This window comes from Bufo gargarizans, chromosome 2 (assembly GCF_014858855.1).
Source record: "Bufo gargarizans isolate SCDJY-AF-19 chromosome 2, ASM1485885v1, whole genome shotgun sequence".
Lineage (NCBI taxonomy): Eukaryota > Metazoa > Chordata > Amphibia > Anura > Bufonidae > Bufo > Bufo gargarizans.
Window position 1 is genome coordinate 651,260,613 of NC_058081.1, and position 23,345 is coordinate 651,283,957.

General features: G+C 45.7%; 1 protein-coding gene across 4 annotated transcripts in view; it reads right to left on the minus strand.

Annotated features, from left to right (window-relative positions):
* Positions 1 to 267: 267 nt before the first annotated feature.
* Positions 268 to 23,345, minus strand: part of LOC122928905 (guanylate-binding protein 1-like) — a 36,847-nt gene continuing 13,769 nt past the window's right edge. For 2 of the 4 annotated variants that reach the window (XM_044282216.1, XM_044282217.1), the window contains exons 2-11: positions 19,719 to 19,918; positions 19,213 to 19,340; positions 17,707 to 17,816; positions 17,129 to 17,316; positions 14,360 to 14,596; positions 10,333 to 10,616; positions 9,333 to 9,545; positions 8,417 to 8,519; positions 8,039 to 8,232; positions 268 to 1,127 (exon numbers count right to left, since the gene is read on the minus strand). In XM_044282216.1, the coding sequence (XP_044138151.1) occupies positions 1,005 to 1,127; positions 8,039 to 8,232; positions 8,417 to 8,519; positions 9,333 to 9,545; positions 10,333 to 10,616; positions 14,360 to 14,596; positions 17,129 to 17,316; positions 17,707 to 17,816; positions 19,213 to 19,340; positions 19,719 to 19,902 (1,764 nt within the window). In that variant the 5' untranslated portion in view covers positions 19,903 to 19,918 and the 3' untranslated portion in view covers positions 268 to 1,004. Of the gene's footprint in view, positions 1,128 to 2,379; positions 2,550 to 8,038; positions 8,233 to 8,416; positions 8,520 to 9,332; positions 9,546 to 10,332; positions 10,617 to 14,359; positions 14,597 to 17,128; positions 17,317 to 17,706; positions 17,817 to 19,212; positions 19,341 to 19,718; positions 19,919 to 23,345 lie in introns of all 4 variants that reach the window. The other 2 variants (XM_044282218.1, XM_044282219.1) reach the window with 2 other exon arrangements.

Sequence of the window (23,345 nt, forward strand, 5' to 3'; positions counted from 1 at the left end):
AGTTCACTGTATACAGATTTCTATAGCATTGAGTACACTACTACTAGTGGTGGCTGGATAAATCTATATGTAGCGTGTACAGCTCCCCCTAGTGGTGACTGTGCACAATAGTATCTAATGAGCTCCCCCTAGTGGTGACTGTACACAATCGTATCTAGTGAGCTCTCCCTAGTGGTGACTGTACACAATAGTATCTAGTGAGCTCCCCCTAGTGGTGACTGTACACAATAGTATCTAATGAGCTCCCCCTAGTGGTGACTGTACACAATCGTATCTAGTGAGCTCCCCCTAGTGGTGACTGTACACAATCGTATCTAGTGAGCTCTCCCTAGTGGTGACTGTACACAATCGTATCTAGTGAGCTCTCCCTAGTGGTGACTGTAGACAATCATATCTAGTGATCTCTCCCTAGTGGTGACTGTACACAATCGTATCTAGTGAGCTCCCCCTAGAGGTGACTGTAGACAATCATATTTAGTGAGCTCCCCCTAGTGGTGACTGTAGACAATCGTATCTAGTGAGCTCCCCCTAGTGGTGACTGTACACAATAGTATCTAATGAGCTCCCCCTAGTGGTGACTGTACACAATCGTATCTAGTGAGCTCTCCCTAGTGGTGACTGTACACAATCGTATCTAGTGAGCTCCCCCTAGAGGTGACTGTAGACAATCATATCTAGTGAGCTCCCCCTAGTGGTGACTGTACACAATCGTATCTAGTGAGCTCCCCCTAGTGGTGACTGTACACAATAGTATCTAATGAGCTCCCCCTAGTGGTGACTGTACACAATAGTATCTAATGAGCTCCCCCTAGTGGTGACTGTACACAATAGTATCTAATGAGCTCCCCCTAGTGGTGACTGTACACAATAGTATCTAATGAGCTCCCCCTAGTGGTGACTGTACACAATCGTATGTAGTGACCTCCCCTTAGTGGTGGCTGAATTGCTTTCTTGTGACTGTGTTAAGGGAAACATAAGCATACGTTATGACATAATAACAGGTTTTAGGACAGTATACAGCCTCCTCCTCCACTGCTCGACCGTCTCTGGTAGTTCTGTCTTCTTAATTCCTCCTGCATTTGATCCAATATTTGTTGATGTGATGAACTCATTCTCGATTGTTGAGCCTGAACCACAAGAATCAGAACACACAGTAAGCAACCAATCAGACTATGGCAGAATGTCCTAAAGCTGTTGGGGTTAGGCCCCTGTGTGCAGCAGTGCCCAGGGCTACAGACCTCAGCATAAAGGAGGATAGATCCTTTATCTGATCTGGGCTGTCTAGCTGGTCTGGGAGTTTGAAGGAGGGGGTCTTGTCTGGGGTCTGTTTTTTTTAGGGTCTGGTCTGTGGTCAGAAAATATTTAGGAGTCTGGTCTGGAGTCTGAATTAATTTAGAGGTCTCTTCAGGGGGTACAAATTAATTTTATGGCTTGATCTTAATTACCTTAGTGGTCTGGTCTTCAATATTAGTCTTCTCTGGGATCTGTATTAATTTAGGGGGACTGGTCTGGGATCTGTATTTATTTAGGGTTCTGGTCTGAGGTATATATCAATTTATGGTTTTGGTCTAATGTCTGTATTTATTTAGGGCTTTGGTCTGGGGTCTGTATTTATTTAGGGTTCTGGTCTGAGGTCTGTATCTGTTTAGGGTTTTTCTCTGTGTTATGTATTTATTTAGGGTTCTGGTCTAAGGTATATATTTATTTATGGTTCTGGTCTGGGGTCTATTTATTTAGGGTTCTGGTCTGGTGTCTGCATTTTTTTAGGGTTCTGGTCTGAGGTCCATATTTATTTAGGTTTCTGGTCTGAGGTCTATATCTTTTTAGGGTTCTGGTCTGGGGTCTGTATTAGGGTTCTGGTCTGGGGTCTATATTTATTTAGGGTTTTGGTCTGGGTTCTGTATTTAGGGTTCTGGTCTGAGGTATATATCTATTTATGGTTCTGGTCTGGGGTCTGTATTTAGAGGGTTTTGGTCTGGGGTCTATATCTAGTTATGGTTCTGGTCTGTATTTATTTAGGGTTCTGGTCTGAGGTCTGTATTTATTTAGAGGCCTGGTCTGGGGTCTGAGTTTATTTGTGAAGGTAAGGTTCAAAGATGTCTCAGCATCAAACTCTGCAGTCATCAGGAGATCTTGGCATGGTGGTGTGGGGCAAATGGAAAGAAAAAAAAGAATTAGTACAATGAGAAAAGCCCTTGTTTGTTAACCACTTGATTGTTATGTATCCTGCTGGTATCTGATCAGCCCTGTATTCTCTCGTATAGGCAGCAGTGCCAGAATCTGCACAGCACCTGTATAGACCAGTTAGCAGACAATTATATGGTCACTGTATGGCAGTATTATTGGCTACATTGGTCTTTGCATAGTGGTAGCACACACCTGTCTCTGGCTGAAAACGCAAGTGAAATCCTGTCCCTGATTGTGTGGATCGATGGTTCTGTGTTTCAGTGGAAGCTAGTTTGTTGAAAGAAGAATTTTGCATTCTAGGATGTCCTCACGTGAAATGGGGACTCATTTTATGCTTTGCCGTTTGCAATGGTTAAACAAACCTACAAATAAAAACAATCCCCAGATATCAGAAAGCAAGTGCAGCTTGTCCTTAACCACCTCCGGACCGCCTAACGCACATGTGCGTTCCGGAGGTGGCAGGCTGGCGCACAGTCACGCATATACGCGTCATCTCGCGATACGCGAGATTTCCTGTGAACGCGCGCACACAGGCGCGCGCGCTCACAGGAACGGAAGGTAAGCGAGTGGATCTCCAGCATGCCAGCGGCGATCGTTCGCTGGCAGGCTGGAGATCCGAATTTTTTAACCCCTAACAGGTATATTAGACGCTGTTTTCATAACAGCGTCTAATATACCTCCTACCTGGTCCTCTGGTGGTCCCTTTTGTTAGGATCGACCACCAGAGGACTCAGGTAGGTCAGTACAGTCGCACCAAACACCACACTACACTACACCCCCCCCCCCGTCACTTATTAACCCCTTATAAACCCCTGATCACCCATGATCACCCCATATAAACTCCCTGATCACCCCCCTGTCATTGATCACCGCCCTGTCATTGATCACCCCCCTGTCAGGCTCCGTTCAGACGTCCGTATGATTTTTACGGATCCACGGATACATGGATCGGATCCGCAAAACGCATACGGACGTCTAAATGGAGCCTTGCAGGGGGGTGATCAATGACAGGCGGGTGATCACCCATATACACTCCCTGATCACCCCCCTGTCATTGATAACCCCCCTGTAAGGCTCCATTCAGACGTCCGCATGTTTTTTGTGGATCCGATCCATGTATCCATGGATCCGTAAAAAATCATGCGGATGTCTGAATGGAGCCTTACAGGGGGGGTGATCCGTGACAGGGGGCTGATCACCCTGATCACCCCCTGTCATTGATAACCCCCCTGTAAGGCTCCATTCAGACGTCCGCATGTTTTTTGTGGATCCGATCCATGTATCCATGGATCCGTAAAAAATCATGCGGATGTCTGAATGGAGCCTTACAGGGGGGGTGATCCGTGACAGGGGGCTGATCACCCTGATCACCCCCTGTCATTGATAACCCCCCTGTAAGGCTCCATTCAGACGTCCGCATGTTTTTTGTGGATCCGATCCATGTATCCATGGATCCGTAAAAAATCATGCGGATGTCTGAATGGAGCCTTACAGGGGGGGTGATCCGTGACAGGGGGGTGATCACCCTGATCACCCCCTGTCATTGATAACCCCCCTGTAAGGCTCCATTCAGACGTCCGCATGTTTTTTGTGGATCCGATCCATGTATCCATGGATCCGTAAAAAATCATGCGGATGTCTGAATGGAGCCTTACAGGGGGGGTGATCAGTGACAGGGGGGTGATCACCCTGATCACCCCCTGTCATTGATAACCCCCCTGTAAGGCTCCATTCAGACGTCCGCATGCGTTCTGTGGATCCGATCCATGTATCCATGGATCCGTAAAAAATCATGCGGATGTCTGAATGGAGCCTTACAGGGGGGGTGATCCGTGACAGGGGGGTGATCACCCTGATTACCCTGATCACCCCCTGTCATTGATAACCCCCCTGTAAGGCTCCATTCAGACGTCCGCATGTGTTTTGCGGATCCGATCCATGGATCCGTAAAAATTATACGGACGTCTGAATGGAGCCTTACCAGGGGGGTGATCAATGACAGGGGGGTGATCCGGGAGTCTATATGGGTGATCACCCCCCTGTCATTGATCACCCCCCTGTCATTGATCACCCCCCCTGTCATTGATCACCCCCCCTGTCATTGATCACCCCCCCCTGTAAGGCTCCATTCAGACATTTTTTTTGGCACAAGTTAGCGGAAATTTTTTTATTGTTTTTGTTTTTTCTTACTAAGTCTCATATTCCACTAACTTGTGTCAAAAAATAAAATCTCCCATGGACTCGCCATACCCCTCACGGAATCCAAATGCGTAAACATTTTTAGACATTTATATTCCAGACTTCTTCTCACGCTTTAGGGCCCCTAAAAAGCCAGGGCAGTATAAATACCCCACATGTGACCCCATTTCGGAAAGAAGACACCCCAAGGTATTCGCTGAGGGGCATATTGAGTCCATGAAAGATTGAAATTTTGGTCCTAAGTTAGCGGAAAGTGAGACTTTGTGAGAAAAAAACCCAAAAAATCAATTTCCGCTAACATATGCAAAAAATAAAAAATTTCTAGGAACTCGCCAGGCCCCTCATTGAATACCTTGGGGTGTCTTCTTTCCAAAGTGGGGTCACATGTGGGGTATTTATACTGCCCAGGCTTTTTAGGGGCCCGAAAGTGTGAGAAGAAGTCTGGGATCCAAATGTTTAAAAATGCCCTCCTAAAAGGAATTTGGGCCCCTTTGCGCATCTAGGCTGCAAAAAAGTGTGACACGTGTGGTATCGCCGTACTCAGGAGAAGTTGGGGAATGTGTTTTGGGGTGTCATTTTACATATACCCATGCTGGGTGAGATAAATATCTTGGCAAAAGACAACTTTTCCCATTTTTTTATACAAAGTTGGCATTTGACCAAGATATTTTTCTCACCCAGCATGGGTATATGTAAAATGACACCCCAAAACACATTCCCCAACTTCTCCTGAGTACGGCGATACCAGATGTGTCACACTTTTTTGCTGCCAAGGTGGGCAAAGGGGCACATATTCCAAAGTGCACCTTTTGGATTTCACCGGTCATTTTTTACACATTTTGATTGCAAAGTTCTTCTCACACATTTGGGCCCCTAAATTGCCAGGGCAGTATAACTACGCCACAAGTGACCCCATTTTGGAAAGAAGACACCCCAAGGTATTCTGTGAGGGGCATGGCGAGTTCCTAGAATTTTTTATTTTTTGTCGCAAGTTAGTGGAATATGAGACTTTGTAAGAAAAATAAAAAAAATAAAAATCATCATCATTTTCCGCTAACTTGTGACAAAAAATAAAAAGTTCTATGAACTCACTATGCCCATCAGCGAATACCTTAGGGTGTCTACTTTCCGAAATGGGGTCATTTGTGGGGGTTTTCTACTGTTTGGGCATTGTAGAACCTCAGGAATCATGACAGGTGCTCAGAAAGTCAGAGCTGTTTCAAAAAGCGGAAATTCACATTTTTGTACCATAGTTTGTAAATGCTATAACTTTTACCCAAACCATTTTTTTTTTGCCCAAACATTTTTTTTTTATCAAAGACATGTAGAACAATAAATTTGGCGAAAAATTTATATATGGATGTCGTTTTTTTTGCAAAATTTTACAGCTGAAAGTGAAAAATGTCATTTTTTTGCAAAAAAATCGTTACATTTTGATTAATAACAAAAAAAGTAAAAATGTCAGCAGCAATAAAATACCACCAAATGAAAGCTCCATTAGTGAGAAGAAAAGGAGGTAAAATTCATTTGGGTGGTGAGTTGCATGACCGAGCGATAAACGGTGAAAGGAGTGTAGTGCCGAAGTGTAAAAAGTGCTCTGGTCATGAAGGGGGTTTCACCTAGCGGGGCTGAAGTGGTTAAATGAGATGGGTCAGTCTCTGAATTCCAAACTAAAAGGAAATCGGACCACGCAACTCCACAGAAGTGTATTTAGACCACACTAGAAATGGATAAAAAACCTCGCACTTGCAGACTGAAGTAACCTCCACTGGTAGACTCTGTGTGAACAAGGCTCTCCACTGCTAAATCCAACCACAGTGGATCTCATCTGCTTCTCCTTCCTTCTGGTACAGCCGTTCCACAATCCTTATATTAGGAAAAATTGCGAGGCACCCAAAACAGTGAAGCACCGCGGTGGCAGTAGGCTTCTCACACGCCGTAGACGTTTTTTTTTATCCATTTCCAGTGTGGCTTAAATACACTTTTGTGGAGTTGGGCGGTCCTATTTTCTATTTGGTTAAAGCAACCTGTCATGAGGAATTAGGTACCCAAACCGTCACCTACGTCTTATTCAGGACGGTGGCAGCTTCTCTATGATGTTCTTCTACTTTTTGACAGGTATGAAACCATGCAGCAAAACATATTTGATGCTTGAAGGGTGCAGCTGCTCTCTGGAGAAGTGTAACACCCCAGAGTTGTGTTATGACACGCCTCTACCCCGCTACTATCTCCTAGGAGCCGTTATATTGTCATCTGTCAACTGTGAATCTAAACACTGTATTAAATAGAATTATTGTTGCAGTTTTCCAGGTTCTCCAGCAGATGGCAGTAATGCGTTGGTAAGGTATCAGTTACAGTTTAGTTTATCTAAGCTGGAATGGATTATTCCAGCTTAGCTCCCCCTCTGTGGAGGTGTGGACTGTTCCCACATCCTGCACCTTGGGTGGAGAAGAAAGTTAGAGTCAGTGTTCCAGCCACCCCTGTTAGGGAAGGCTGTGTGATTGCCTCAGGAGATCCCCTGCATAGGGAAGAAAGCCAGGATCTTGTCTCGGCTGAGACATTGATCACATCCCCAGCCTGAGCCCTGCAGCCTCGGCTGGATGACAAAGCAGACAACCTCCAGAGTTCTAGGACAAAAGCATTCCCTGAGAATATATATGTGAGTAAAGTCCAGAGACCTAGGAGAAGCCGTATTCCTCCTCAGCTAGTCAGTCCCCACAAAGCAGAAGATACAGAGAAGTGCAGAAGATAAATTCCTGAAACAGTTGCAAAGCTACCAAGCAGATGACCTATCCTGCAAGCTCCAGATTTATAGTGCAGAAGATTTATTCCTGCCAATGATTTCCAAAACCTGCTGGGACCCAAAGACCAAAGCTTTATTCTGTTTGGATTCAAGTTATCATCAGTAAAGAAAAGTTTGAACTTCATCTAAAGGTCTGGACATAATTTCTGCTGCAAAATTCCTCTATAATTCCTACTATCACTACACTCAAATTTATTACAAGTGAGACAGGAGCCAGGAGTCTAGCCGTACCCAGGTAGGAGACCCCGTTGACACCATTATTATCACCTATAGAGACATTATGGGCAATCACACCACTCTGGCATTGCTAACCTGGGACATGAGTTATTACACTTTGGAAGGGCCCTGTGATAGTACCCTGCAAATGCTGCAATTGGCGTTACGAACAAACTATAGACTATTATCTACACCTGACCAAGTCATTGCATAATTTGGCATCAGCGTATACCCGTATCCTGCTCATTGCAGAAGTCACCTTGGTAGGTCCCCCTCCTGGCCTGACTGACATCCCACAGGTAAAGTATCTCATCACAATCCACCTCCCCACATGCATCAAAGGAGTCGTGATGACGTACCTGGCCTGAGGATGTCAGGAGGGGGACCGTCCAATATGACTTCTCAGAGGAGCGGCTCCACCCTGTGACCTCTATGCAGGCATGGGATTAAAACATGTTCTCTGAATGGCCTACCAAAAAGTAGAAGGACATCATTGAGAACCTGCCCTGTTGGATAGTTTTGAGGCTAATTCCTCAAGACATGTTCCCTTTAAGCTATACTGGCAGAGGACAGCAAAGCTTTACCATCTGACCGGGGTCCGGAGAGCATATTTATGATGCTTCTTCTTTGTACCTGAAGTTGCAGAGTCATCAGGAAGTTATTTTCTTGAGCCATCCTCATTCTGTTCTGCTCCATCTCTCCTGTGAGGGAGTTTATTAACTGCTGAAAAGTGGCGCTCTGCCTGATCATGGACTGCTGCAGGTCCCTGTTCTGCTGCTCCGCAGATTGCCTCTGCTGTTCTGCCCGCAGGGCCTGGTTATGGGCCTCTGGATGACGAGACAGAAGAATTATAAAGTGATTTCTGCATCTTGAAAAAGTGCCCAGCTTAAATCTCCATATAAAGTTGAGTAAAGTAGGGTCCCAAGCGGTGACCCCTCCTCTATTAGCTGCATATTGCAGAGGGGTAACACATCATACGTCATTTCATATTAACCACAGCCCCCAGTCTACCTGCTAACCGCTGATCTGCCTGAGTGATCTTCTCCTCTGCCTGGAGGATGGCAGCTTCAGAGTTCTGGTTTTCATGTATAAAATCTTCCAGAACCTCCTGAGACTTTATAAGGGGAAAAAAACATTAAAAAAAAAACATGAAAGTTACTAATCTGTAAGTAGAAAGCAATAGACACAGTGATACACAAACAGATACATAAAGAGGTGCATAAATAGATTGTTACAGTGACATCTCACAGAGGCGGCTGCCACCGCTACATTCACTGGTCCCAGGTTTCTGCATCCCACCTTCTGCTCTCCCCATACAGTTATCCCTTTATATATTAGATCAGCAGGTATGCAGGAATCAAAATCCTTACTGTCCTAGACCTCCAGGTATACTGACAACCCCTTTACTGCCCAAGACCACCAGGGATACTGGAATTAACTCTCTCACTGTCCTAGACCAATAGGGATACTGACAATAACCACATAGCTGCCCAACATCACCAGGGATGCTGACACTAACGCCCTTACTACAACAGGCCACTAGGCATACAGACATTAACCACCTTGCTGCCCTAGACTACCATGGATGTAGACAATGACCTTCACTGCATTAAACCAGGATTCTATGTGTTTCTGTGTATTTGACTGGTTTATAGCTAATTATTTGGACAGCTTGTCTCCTTCATGTCATACTGGCACCACTGCACCAGGACTGAAAGGTCAGTATTCAGACTCCAGATGTAGGTTGGACAGGAAGCAGGCAAGCTGCTCTACCAAGTCAGCATAGAGAGCACATAGGAACATAAAGGGTGACCAGCAGAAGAAGACCACAGGGTCCACCTAGTGTGTACCTACTGTAGATTCTGCAGCCACATCTGAACAACCCTGATATGGACTCACAACCGTCGTCTGATATTGTTGTAGTTACCTTTACTCCCTTTCCAGGCGTTCTATGATAATTCTCTAGGATTTTGTTGTTATCCATCAAGAAAGCCTTGTGTCCTCCACGTCTGAAGTAAGATCCCTGCTGGAGCCCATTCTGCATGGTCAGGCTGAGCGTCTGGAGAAGATTCTTACAGACCTCCCTGGATAAATCTTCATTGATTTTTATATATTCTTTCTTTTTCTTGACAATTTGATTCTGTGGGAACAGTAAGAAGTAAATTACAGTTGTGATGTGAACGTCCATGAGAAACAACCCCCTCATGTGTAACAGAACAAGTCGAGGAGTGGCTGGTACGGTTTCTGATGTTATCCATGGCATCTGGGTCCCTGCCTTTTGGAGGACACAAGGATCGGCCATGTCATGTTCTGCTTTTTTAGGCTTTGACATTGAGGCTCTCTCCCATTCTCAGAGTTCCCTGATGGCTCAGTCTTTAGCTCTTCTCTACTGACTGCTGGGGGGTTGACTGACCTTCACAGCAATTTCACGTTTGGCCCTGAAAGTGCTCAGCCTGAAGACAAAAAAAGTCCCCAGTTCACATTCAACTGGTTCCGGGGAAGAGGGTTGCCTCCCGGCTTCTTCTGGTCCCCTGTGGGCTCTGGGGTCACAGGCCACTTAGGGACACATCACCTCTGAGGCCAGTAAATGGCTGCATGTGACAATGAATGGGATGTCAAACTTCCAGTTGACAGAAGACCAGAAGCAGCAGGGGCAGGACCCTAAGCACAGGTAGAATTGCATTGGGATTGGACGGCCCTTTCAGAGTACAATTTTAGAGAACACCTCTAATTATCTCCTGGAGAAGTAATAGGACATAGGCCCTTAGGTAGTGGTTACTATGCTCTCAATGTTCCTGCAGGTTCTCGGTGGCCTAGATTCCTGTTATCGGCTATAGACACCAGTGCCATAGACAATGGATGGAGCCAAAGGGCGCAGACTGATGATTGGTAGATAAGAGATAAATTCTTTAGGCCGGACATCTGACCTTCAGCTCTTGTAGATATGTCTGGTCCTGGTCATTCACTGATCGTTTCATGAAGACTTCATTGGCTTTCCCTGTACATTCCATGTGCAAGTTCAGGAACTCAAGCTCTGTTTCGATAGGGAACTTAAGGACATGGTTGTCCATCTCATGTTCATATTTGGACATTGCGTCTTGTAAAGCTCCTGCATTTTCAATTTTGGCCAGAGTCAGAACCGCATTCTCCATGCAGGGAATCTCTCCGCTCCGAATGGTGTCCACATACAAGGATGTAAGATTACCGAGCACTGCAGAGGAGGAACAGAGCATTAGTGTGGAGATAACCCCCGGAAGAGAAGGAACAGAGCATTAGTGTGGAGATGACCCCCGGCAGAGAAGGAACAGAGCATTAGTGTGGAGATGGCCCCTGGTAGAGGAGGAACAGAGCATCAATGTGGAGATGACTGCCAGCAGAGGAGGAACAGAGCATTAATGTGAAGATGACCCCAGCAGAGGACTCTTTATGGTAAGAGCGGTGAGACTATGGACTCTTTACAGTAAGAGCAGTGAGACTATGGATTCTTTACGGTAAGAGCAGTGAGACTATGGACTCTTTACTGTAAGAGCAGTGAGACTATGGACTCTATACTGTAAGAGCAGTGAGACTATGGACTCTTTACTGTAAGAGCAGTGAGACTATGGACTCTATACTGTAAGAGCGGTGAGACTGTGGACTCTTTACTGTAAGAGCAGTGAGACTATGGAGTCTGTACTGTAAGAGCAGTGAGACTATGGACTCTTTACTGTAAGAGCAGTGAGACTATGGACTCTACTGTAAGAGCAGTGAGACTATGGACTCTGTACTGTAAGAGCAGTGAGACTATGGACTCTATACTGTAAGAGCAGTGAGACTATGGACTCTTTACTGTAAGAGCAGTGAGACTATGGTCTCTTTACTGTAAGAGCAGTGAGACTATGGACTCTTTACTGTAAGAGCAGTGAGACTATGGACTCTACTGTAAGAGCAGTGAGACTATGGACTCTGTACTGTAAGAGCAGTGAGACTATGGACTCTATACTGTAAAGCAGTGAGACTATGGACTCTTTACGTAAGAGCAGTGAGACTATGGTCTCTTTACTGTAAGAGCAGTGAGACTATGGACTCTTTACTGTAAGAGCAGTGAGACTATGGTCTCTTTACTGTAAGAGCAGTGAGACTATGGACTCTTTACTGTAAGAGCAGTGAGACTATGGACTCTATACTGTAAGAGCAGTGAGACTATGGACTCTATACTGTAAGAGCAGTGAGACTATGGACTCTATACTGTAATGGCAGTGAGACTATGGACTCTTATACTGTAAGAGCAGTGAGACTATAAACTCTTTACTGTAAGAGCAGTGAGACTATGGACTCTTACTGTAAGAGCAGTGAGACTATGGACTCTTTACAGTAAGAGCAGTGAGACTATGGACTCTTTCTGTGAGAGCAGTGAGACTATGGACTCTTTACTGTAAGAGCAGTGAGACTTGGACTCTAGTACTGGGAGAGCAGTGAGGACTCTATGTAAAGAGCAGTGAGACTATGGACTCTTACTGTAAGAGCAGTGAGACTATGGACTCTATACTGTAAGAGCAGTGAGGACTATGGACTCTATACTGTAAGAGCAGTGAGACTATGGACTCTATACTGTAAGAGCAGTGAGACTATGGACTCTATACTGTAAGAGCAGTGAGACTATGGACTCTTATACTGTAAGAGCAGTGAGACTATGGACTCTATACTGTAAGAGCAGTGAGACTATGGACTCTATTACTGTAAGAGCAGTGAGACTATGGACTCTATACTGTAAGAGCAGTGAGACTATGGACTCTATTACTGTAAGAGCAGTGAGACTATGGACTCTATACTGTAAGAGCGGTGAGACCTATGGACTCTTTACTGTAAGAGCAGTGAGACTATGGACTCTATACTGTAAGAGCAGGTGAGACTATGGACTCTATACTGTAAGAGCAGTGAGACTATGGACTCTATACTGTAAGAGCAGGTGAGACTATGGACTCTTACTGTAAGAGCAGTGAGACTATGGACTCTATACTGTAAGAGCAGTGAGACTATGGACTCTTACTGTAAGAGCAGTGAGACTATGGACTCTTACTGTAAGGAGCAGTGAGACTATGGACTCTTTACTGTAAGAGCAGTGAGACTATGGACTCTTTACTGTAAGAGCAGTGAGACTATGGACTCTTTACTGTAAGAGCAGTGAGACTATGGACTCTTACTGTAAGAGCAGTGAGACTATGGCTCTTACTGTAAGAGCAGTGAGACTATGGACTCTTTACTGTAAGAGCGTGAGACTATGGACTCTTTACTGTAAGAGCAGTGAAGACTATGGACTCTTTACTGTAAGAGCAGTGAGACTATGGACTCTTTACTGGAAGAGCAGTGAGACTATGGACTCTTTACTGTAAGAGCAGTGAGACTATGGACTCTTTACTGTAAGAGCAGTGAGACTATGGACTCTTTACGGTAAGAGCAGTGAGACTATGGACTCTTACTGTAAGAGCAGTGAGACTATGGACTCTTACTGTAAGAGCAGTGAGACTATGGACTCTTTACTGTAAGAGCAGTGAGACTATGGACTCTTTACTGTAAGAGCAGTGAGACTATGGACTCTTTACTGTAAGAGCAGTGAGACTATGGACTCTTTACTGTTAAGAGCAGTTGAGACCTATGGACTCTATACTGTAAGAGCAGTGAGACTATGGGACTTCTATACGGTAAGAGCAGTGAGACTATGGACTCTTTACTGTAAGAGCAGTGAGACTATGGACTCTTTACGGTAAGAGCAGTGAGACTATGGACTCTTTACTGTAAGAGCAGTGAGACTATGGACTCTTTACTGTAAGAGCAGTGAGACTATGGACTCTTTACTGTAAGAGCAGTGAGGACTATGGACTCTTTACGGTAAGAGCAGTGAGACTATGGACTCTGTACTGTAAGAGCAGTGAGACTATGGACTCTTTACTGTAAGAGGCAGTCGAGACTATGGACTCTTACTGTAAGACCAGTGAGACTATGGACTCTTTACGGTAAGAGCAGTGAGACTATGACTCTTTACTGTAAGAGCAGTGAGACTATGGACTCTTTACTGTAAGAGCAGTGAGACTATGGACTCTTTACGGTAAGAGCAGTGAGACTAGTGGCACTCTTTACTGTAAGAGCAGTGAGAGCAGTGAGACTGTGGACTCTTGTACTGTAAGAGCAGTGAGACTATGGACTCTTTACTGTAAGAGCAGTGAGACTATGGACTCTTTACTGTAAGAGCAGTGAGACTATGGACTCTTTACTGTAAGAGCAGTGAGACTATGGACTCTTTACGGTAAGAGCAGTGAGACTATGGACTCTATACGGTAAGAGCAGTGAGACTATGGACTCTATACTGTAAGAGCAGTGAGACTATGGACTCTTTACTGTAAGAGCAGTGAGACTATGGACTCTTTACGGTAAGAGCAGTGAGACTGTGGACTCTTTACTGTAAGAGCAGTGAGACTATGGACTCTTTACTGTAAGAGCAGTGAGACTATGGACTCTCTACTGTAAGAGCAGTGAGACTATGGACTCTATACTGTAAGAGCAGTGAGACTATGGACTCTTTACGGTAAGAGCAGTGAGACTATGGACTCTTTACGGTAAGAGCAGTGAGACTATGGACTCTTTACGGTAAGAGCAGTGAGACTATGGAACTCTCTGCCAGAGGAGGTGGTGATAGTGAGTTCACTAGAAGAGTTCAGGAGAGGCCTGGATGTATTTCTGGAGTGTGATAATATTACAGGCTGTAGCTACTAGAGAGGTCGTTGATCCAGGGAGTTATTCTGATTGGAGTCGGGAAGGAATTTTTTCCCTTAAACTGAGGAAAATTGGCTTCTACCTCACAGTTTTTTTTTGCCTTCCTGTGGATCAGCTTGCAGGATAACAGGCCGAACTGGATGGACGGAGGCTTCTTTCAGCCTTATAAACTCTGTTAGTAGGTAACTTTGGGGGTGCACTTACTTTTCCCGGTGACTGTTATTCCCCCGGTCAGAGCTTTCACCCTGCTGTTCCTCATTATATGCTCATAGAATTTCGCCGCTTGCTCCATAAACTCCTCCTCTAGTTCGCTCTCCTTCAGCTCGTCCAGACGATGCAGGTTCCTCGTAGAGGTCGGTCGGTCAAATACGAAGCATTTGTGAGAGTGGAAGAAGCTTCGGATGCACTCACGGGGGAGATTGTACTGCTGGAAGTTTTCTCCTATAATATAAAATAAAAGGTTACAGAAGACCCCGCTCCCCGGACCGCTCTATGTCAGCAAAGAGCAGTATTTCCACAACATAAAAATTCTGGTGCATCTGTTATTTTTTTTTTGTGCCGCTCCTCTATTATTCCTCCTACAAATGATTGTTACTGTCCAATCAGTTCTGTAGGTTATATAGGGACATACCTCTTTAACAAGGGGATTAATAGCACCCAGTCAATTTATTTCCAGATTTCCAGGATGAATAACAGAGGAATGCCATAATGCAGATAAAAGATGCTCCAAAATACAAGTATTTACTACATACAGAAATGTTCGGAGTGTAATTGTCTCTATAATTCCACTCCAGGCATGAATGACCTCTGTGATGGACATGATCATCATAAGATCCGTCAACAGCATGTGTATACCACACAAGCTGGAGTACGTATTTCAAAGGCTGAGCTTACCCTTTGGCTCTGCTACATCAGAAATTTGGAATTATTGGCCAAAAAATGTATACACTACGTGCAGAATTATTAGGCAAATGAGTATTTTGACCACATCATCCTCTTTCTGCATGTTGTCTTACTCCAAGCTGTATAGGCTCGACAGCCTACTACCAATTAAGCATATTAGGTGATGTGCATCTCTGTAATGAGAAGGGGTGTGGTCTAATGATATCAACACCCTATATCAGGTGTGCATAATTATTAGGCAACTTCCTTTCCTTTGGCAAAATGGGTCAAAAGAAGGACTTGACAGGCTCAGAAAAGTAAAAAATAGTGAGATATCTTGCAGAGGGATGCAGCACTCTTAAAATTGCAAAGCTTCTGAAGCGTGATCATCGAACAATCAAGCGTTTCATTCAAAATAGTCAACAGGGTCGCAAGAAGCGCGTGGAAAAACCAAGGCGCAAAATAACTGCCCATGAACTGAGAAAAGTCAAGCGTGCAGCTGCCAAGATGCCACTTGCCACCAGTTTGGCCATATTTCAGAGCTGCAACATCACTGGAGTGCCCAAAAGCACAAGGTGTGCAATACTCAGAGACATGGCCAAGGTAAGAAAGGCTGAAAGACGACCACCACTGAACAAGACACACAAGCTGAAACGTCAAGACTGGGCCAAGAAATATCTCAAGACTGATTTTTCTAAGGTTTTATGGACTGATGAAATGAGAGTGAGTCTTGATGGGCCAGATGGATGGATTGGTAAAGGGCAGAGAGCTCCAGTCCGACTCAGACGCCAGCAAGGTGGAGGTGGAGTACTGGTTTGGGCTGGTATCATCAAAGATGAGCTTGTGGGGCCTTTTTGGGTTGAGGATGGAGTCAAGCTCAACTCCCAGTCCTACTGCCAGTTTCTGGAAGACACCTTCTTCAAGCAGTGGTACAGGAAGAAGTCTGCAAGGTAAGAAAAACATGATTTTCATGCAGGACAATGCTCCATCACACGCGTCCAAGTACTCCACAGCGTGGCTGGCAAGAAAGGGTATAAAAGAAGAAAATCTAATGACATGGCCTCCTTGTTCACCTGATCTGAACCCCATTGAGAACCTGTGGTCCATCATCAAATGTGAGATTTACAAGGAGGGAAAACAGTCCACCTCTCTGACCAGTGTCTGGGAGGCTGTGGTTGCTGCTGCACGCAATGTTGATGGTGAACAGATCAAAACACTGACAGAATCCATGGATGGCAGGCTTTTGAGTGTCCTTGCAAAGAAAGGTGGCTATATTGGTCACTGATTTGTTTTTGTTTTGTTTTTGAATGTCAGAAATGTATATTTGTGAATGTTGAGACGTTATATTGGTTTCACTGGTAAAAATAAATAATTGAAATGGGTATATATTTGTTTTTTGTTAAGTTGCCTAATAATTATGCACAGTAATAGTCACCTGCACACACAGATATCCCCCTAAAATAGCTAAAACTAAAAACAAACTAAAAACTACTTCCAAAAATATTCAGCTTTGATATTAATGAGTTTTTTGGGTTCATTGAGAACATGGTTGTTGTTCAATAATAAAATGAATCCTCAAAAATACAACTTGCCTAATAATTCTGCACTCCCTGTACAAAAATATAAGAAGACATATTTCTAGATATCTTCTCTTATAGTATGACCTGTGCACCTATGGGAAACCTTTACCATGAACTCTGCACTCACAAGTAACCACCACCTTGACCCCTGCACCCATAGCTAACCTCTACCTTGACCCCTGCACCCATAGGAAACCACCACCTTGACCCCTGCACCCATAGGCAACCACTACCTTGACCCCTGCACCCATAGACAACCACCACCTTGACCCCTGCACCCATAGGCAACCACTACCTTGACCCCTGCACCCATAGACAACCACCACCTTGACCCCTGCACCCATAGGTAACCTCTAACTTTAACTGTGTACACATAGGTAACCTCTACCATGACCTCTGCACACATAGGTAACCTCTACCATGACCTCTGCACACATAGGTAACCTCTACCATGACCTCTGCACCCATAGGTAACCTCTTCTTCTAGGTACTGAGCCTCCATAGTGATTACCAGTTTTGAGCTCTAGACCCATCATCAGATATTCATCTTCTGTTATCTCCTTGCCGTCTCGCTCCAGCGATAGGGTGAAGTCTCGGACGCACCAGGTAAATGATGGAAGGAACCTCTCGTGTTCCGCAGTCTCATCTTTGGTATCGGTGGACTTCAGCTTTATCACCTCTGTTAGTTCAGTTACGTAGCTGGAAGATTATCTAGATAAGGAGATATATATGATATTGGGGGGTCCTCATAGCCTGGCTATGAGCTGTGTGCTGCGATTGGCCAGCACTGCAGCAAGGGACACGCCTCCTACAAAGAAATCAGTCCAGTACAACAGATGGAGCTGAGACACCGGAGCCTATACCGGGCGAACGGAGCGGCGCCCAGGCATACTAGTAAGTGCAGGGGGACCCCTGGGCGCCGCTCTGCCCACAGGTATAGTTAGTTTTTAGTTTGTACACTAGTGAAAGGTCCTCTTTAAGCTCTGTGATGGGGGCGCTCTGCACTGTATGTAATATCTGGTCATCTGTAGCCGGTATCTCGAAGTCCCCATTGCAGTCGTCCACATCTCCCCGTGTGGTGAAGGATACTGTAACTGCTCGATTGCCTGCTGATCGATGGTCCCGATACTGTTATATACCAGAGCGCTGCTCAGCAGCACAGACAGGCAGAAGATCCAGGCATCATTTTTGGAGTCTCCCTGCAGTAGAAAAAGTATTGAGGGTATTATATACCAGTTACTGCAGTGCAATGTCATATTACATACCAGTTACTGCAGTGAAATGTATTGCATACCAGTTACTGCAGTACAATGTCGTATTACATACCAGTTACTGCAGTGCAATGTCATATTACATACCAGTTACTGCAGTGCAATGTCATATTACATACCAGTTACTGCAGTGCAATGTCATATTACATGGCGGACAGTCAGATAAAGACCAATGGTCTAAATCCGCCAGAATGAGAGCTGCCACGTGTCAGCACCGATCCACTATGGCTGATAGCGGGAAGTCCTTATCAGATGACCATCCCTCTGACATCCATATACCCTAATGGGGCAGTGTTAGGGCACTCAGGACCCCATAGCAATGTATCACATGAAGCCGCATGGTGATTTTGGTCTTTACGACCATGGACCTGAGGGCCTGCTGTTCCCGATTTCCAGCTCCTCGTCTGCCTATAATTCAGTTCTTCTGGATAAGGGAGTCCTGCAGACGTTCTCATCGCCCAGTAGTGGGTTCAGTGCGCTGCGAAAGGGAACGTCATCGAACAATTTCTGTGTCACTTGTTGTCAGGCAGTAGCCCGGACACAGCGCCAGGGTGACTCAGGGACGGTGTTGCAGTGCAGGGACTGCTGTGGGGATGACTTAATAGGAGGTTATAAAGAGAGGAGGTAGCAGGAAGTGTGTGTGAGGGTGCAACGCTAACCGCGTGTCCATACATAGGCACCTCCAGCAGCAGGCCCAACTCAGCCAAAGAACCAGAAAGCAGGACTCCTAATGTCAGCAGGCAGGGGGGACATCAGTTGGGGAGTGGAGGATGATCTCCTGGATCATCGATCACAGAGGACATCTGGGGATGGACCGTGAGGCTACCCCTCAGAGAGTCTGGGTGGTTGGGGCACAAAATAATTCCCTGAAGTTTAACTGAAAGTAGCTGGTGTACGCCTGTGAGGGACCTACAGTATATGAGGGTCAGTATGTGGCAGGGGGTAGCCCATTAGAGACCACTGCATAGATAAAAGTACATTTGGGGCAACTAAACCTTGTGGGACTCCTCTAGAGATTGAGATTTCCAAAACCTGGTTAAAGGGTTATTACCATCTCAACCTTCCATGGTCACGATGGGAATAACCAGAGTAAGCAGTGCCCCTGGGGTGATCAGAGATGAAGAAATGTCTGAGCCATTCAGTGTTCCGTCATTCCCGTAACTCTGCCAACCACCAGACAGTGTTACTCTGCTTATTCCCATCTTGGCCATGAAAGGCTGAGAAGTTGGGCCACGTGAGTTTGTTGAAAATAAACCTGTTAATCTCCAATATCCACACCATCCAAGGGAACCCCCCTAAAAAGCAAGCAGGTTCTGAACCTTACCTTCTCCACGTCTCCTAGTCCCTCTGTGTCCAGCAGAACCAGAACATATCCAGGTTTCCAAGGGTGAGGAACGCACCACATCCAGATCCCTTTAGTCTTGGACTGGATACTGGATCCTAGCAGAAAACCTGGAAGGAGTCATAGAACATAGAAGTGGCAATTATTCCAATGAGCTATGTGATTTTCTCCCACAATACAGCTGGGGTGGTGGTGGTCACCCTCATATATAGTGTATAGGATTATGGTTGTCATACATCAGTCCACCTAGTCCAGTAATGTCCACAGGATTATCGATGAGCATCCAGGACAGGTGAAAGCGAGGCTGACAACCTTGTTCCCACCCTCCACTCTATAAGACGGAAGACAGCTGATTAAAATGAGAAAAAAGTTCTGTAGAATATGGAAAAAAGAGACAACATTGCTGCCTTCCTTCAGGAACAGAGCCGCTCTTCCCCGCAGGCTGTGTTTGGTATTGCAGTTCAGCCCCATTCCAGTTGTTTACTCACCATTATTGTGTCCCACCAGCCGGTTCATCAAGAAGGATTTTCCTGTCCTGTATTTTCCTACAATGGACACGACAATCACCGGCTCAGAGATACTGGAGAGAATTTTCTCAGCCTCTTGGTTGACCACCAGATTACTCCCAACATTTTCTATCAGACACACCGGGAGCGGCATTAATTGTTCCATATTGATGGAATAAGGGCTGCAGAGAGGAGAAGGAGGAGGATGATGCAACACCATAACATATCTGTCCACCCTTACCTCCGAGGTTATCACCTGGCTGTCCAACCAACAGTCATATCACTACCATTAATCTTATTGGATATTTTGTGCCCTAAGGGCCTGGCAATTTCTCTCCTCCCGACAGAAGAAGGTTCTATGCTAAGGAAAGGACTGAGCTAGCTGTCTGTCTCTCTCTTCTGGTATCCTGGCCAAAGGGCTGGTGACCCAGGGTCTTCATCTCATCGAGCAAGATATTCCCGTCTCAGTGTCTTCTTCTGGTCACTTGGGCAGCCAGGCAGAGTCTATCCTGCTAAGCAGTGGTTCCTATCCACTAGAGGCTATGACTGGTCTCCTTATATACAGTTTCTAACTTATCCAGAACCTTCTAGTGGGAGGGATGGAGTGGAGAAACACAGCCTAACAGAAACAATGTTGCAGTTCATGACTGGCATAGACTTGTATTGATGTAGTGCCCTGGAGCAGGGGTACTGTGAAGTCTGGACATTTGTGGACATTTGCCCCTGTTTCCAATATGCAAAGTTATAAACGTCTTACTTTATTCCACTTGAAAGGGTTAAGCTGCGCTGTTTAATACTGTGTAACAGCATTTTATATGTTGTGATATATATCTTTTTCATTTGCACTGTGTTTTTGAGGCTCTGTGGAAAGGGTTAATGAATACTGAGAGACTTTTGGGACTTGCGTTTAAAGAAGAGCATGTTTTGGAGGGAAAAAGTATAAAAATGGGGGGGATTGGGTGTGTGGACACTCCCATTCCCCATCCGAGACCCTAGGAAAGCGCCAATCAATAGGGTGGGAAGGCCGTTGGGACAAATAGAAAAAAAGGGGGGGTTGGACTAAGGAACCAAATATAAGCGAGACAATGTGTGGATAATATAAGGCAATAAAAACAATGGTGAGGATTAAAATCAATGGGTATAAAAGAAAATGGAGAAATAGAAAATAGAAAATATTGTATAACTTAAAAAAATTGAATAACTTTAAAAATCGCCACAGTTCGTGGCAAATAAATGTACATATAAATACACTTCGGTGCAAGCATAAACATTGAGATGTTACTCACTTCACGGGGGATGGGGGGTTTACTCGGATAAGCATAATACACCGCTAAACCAATACCCCCCTCAGCCAGGTTCGGGTCAAGATGGTGAAAGATGAAAGCAGCCACAGTCAGGAAGCTTCTGTTCAAATTTCTTTTATTTGTGTATAAAATCAACGCGTTTCGGGGCGATGTCCCTTCATCAGGAGTAGAAACGCGTTGAGCCAGATTGTATACACAAATAAAAGAAATTTGAACAGAAGCTTCCTTAACTGTGGCTGCCTTCATCTTTCACCATCTTGACACGAACCTGGCTGGGGGGGTATTGGTTTACCGGTGTATTATGCTTATCCGAGTAACCCCCCCCCCCCCCCTTCTGTGAAGTGAGTAACATGTACATTTATTCGCCACGAACTGTGGTGATTTTTAAAGTTATACCATTTTTTTAAGTTATACTATATTTTTTATTTTCTATTTCTCCATTTTCTTTTATACCCATTGATTTTAATCCACACCATTGTTTTTTATTGCCTTATATTATCCACACATTGTCTCGCTTATATTTGGTTCCGTAGTCCAACCCCCCCTTTTTTCTATTTGTCCCAGCGGCCTTACCACCCTATTGATTGGCGCTTTCCCAGGGTCTCCTCGTAAGGAGATTGGGAGTGTCCATACTTATCTCCATTTACCTGCAGACTCTTCTACAGGGCGGACCCTGCGTAGCAGCCTCTCCTCCGTCCCCTCTTCCTATCCTCCCCTACATCCCATGGTGCCTCTAGTTACTTCGGGTCCCCTGTTACTTCGGGGGGGCACCTGTGATTTGAAGGGGCTGATGGCACTGGGGGACATGGATAGAAATGGCATGGAGGGGCTGATGGTGCTGGGGGAGTGGGGGATGGGACATGGATGGCATAGAAGGGCTGATGGCGCTGGGGGACATGGCATGGAGGGGCTTATGACACTGGGAGAGTGGGGGACATGGCAATAAATGGCACTGGGGGAGGGGGACATCCCAATGGATGGCATGGATGCACAAAAAATTGAGGGGCAGATGGCACTGGGGGAGTGGGGGACATGGCATGGAGGGGCTGATCTGATGGAACTGGGGGAGGGGGACAGATGGCAATGGATGATATGGAGGCACTGGGGGAGGGGGACATGGCAATGGATGGCATGGTGGCACTGGGGAGGAGGACATAGCAATGGATGGCATGGAGGGGCAGATGGCACTGGGGGAGTGGGGGACATGGCATGGAGGGGCTGATCTGATGGAACTGGGGGAGGGGGACAGATGGCAATGGATGATATGGAGGCACTGGGGGAGGGGGACATGGCAATGGATGGCATGGTGGCACTGGGAAGGAGGACATAGCAATGGATGGCATGGAGGGGCAGATGGCACTGGGGGAGTGGGGGACATGGCATGGAGGGGCTGTCCCCTTTTTGTTAGTGTATTTGTTGCCCGCTGGCTCCAGACTCTTTCACTCTGTATTTTCCCTACCTACCACATACAGTATTGTCATATACTAATACCAAGGCTTCACTTCTGTCCTAAAACAACATCCCTCAAACACTGCCCCCCGGCATGTTTCGCTAGCTGCTCTAGCGTCTTCAGGGGATCGGGCAGTATGTGCTTGATGGGCGTAACAGGATCTTATAATAGTTCCTAATATTGTGTCAACTTCATTAGCCCTGTCAACTATGGGAGGAGCTATATGAAGTCAGTACCAATAAGAGATGTGTGCCGTGAGATATTGTCTGGTGTGCCGTGGGAAATAATCCAATTTCATCTAATTGGTCTGAATATTTGTGAGCCGAATTACCGCATGTTCCGGACCATAAATAGCTCCGGTGTCGCTGTCCTGTTACACTGACAGCGGCTTTCTGGAGGAGACATGCGCAGTAGATCGCCGATGCGCAGAAGAGTGCCGAGTGATGGATCTGGAGGAGACATGCGCAGAAGAGCGCTGAGTGTGACGGACAGCGGCTTTCTGGAGGAGACATGCGCAGTAGAGTGCTGAGTGATGGTTCTGGAGGAGACATGCACAGAAGAGTGCTGAGTGTGACAGACAGCGGCTTTCTGGAGGAGACATGCGCAGTAGAGTGCTGAGTGATGGTTCTGGAGGAGACATGCACAGAAGAGTGCTGAGTGTGACAGACAGCGGCTTTCTGGAGGAGACATGCGCAGTAGAGTGCTGAGTGACAGTAAGACAGGAGCAGATACGGCGACAGTGATGGACAAGTTTTTGAAAAGGAAAGAACTGGACCCTGAACAAAATTCGGAGCCAGATGAGAGCCCAAGTATGAGTGGGGATCAAAAGAAAGCAAAGACGGTTAGCTCAAGCAA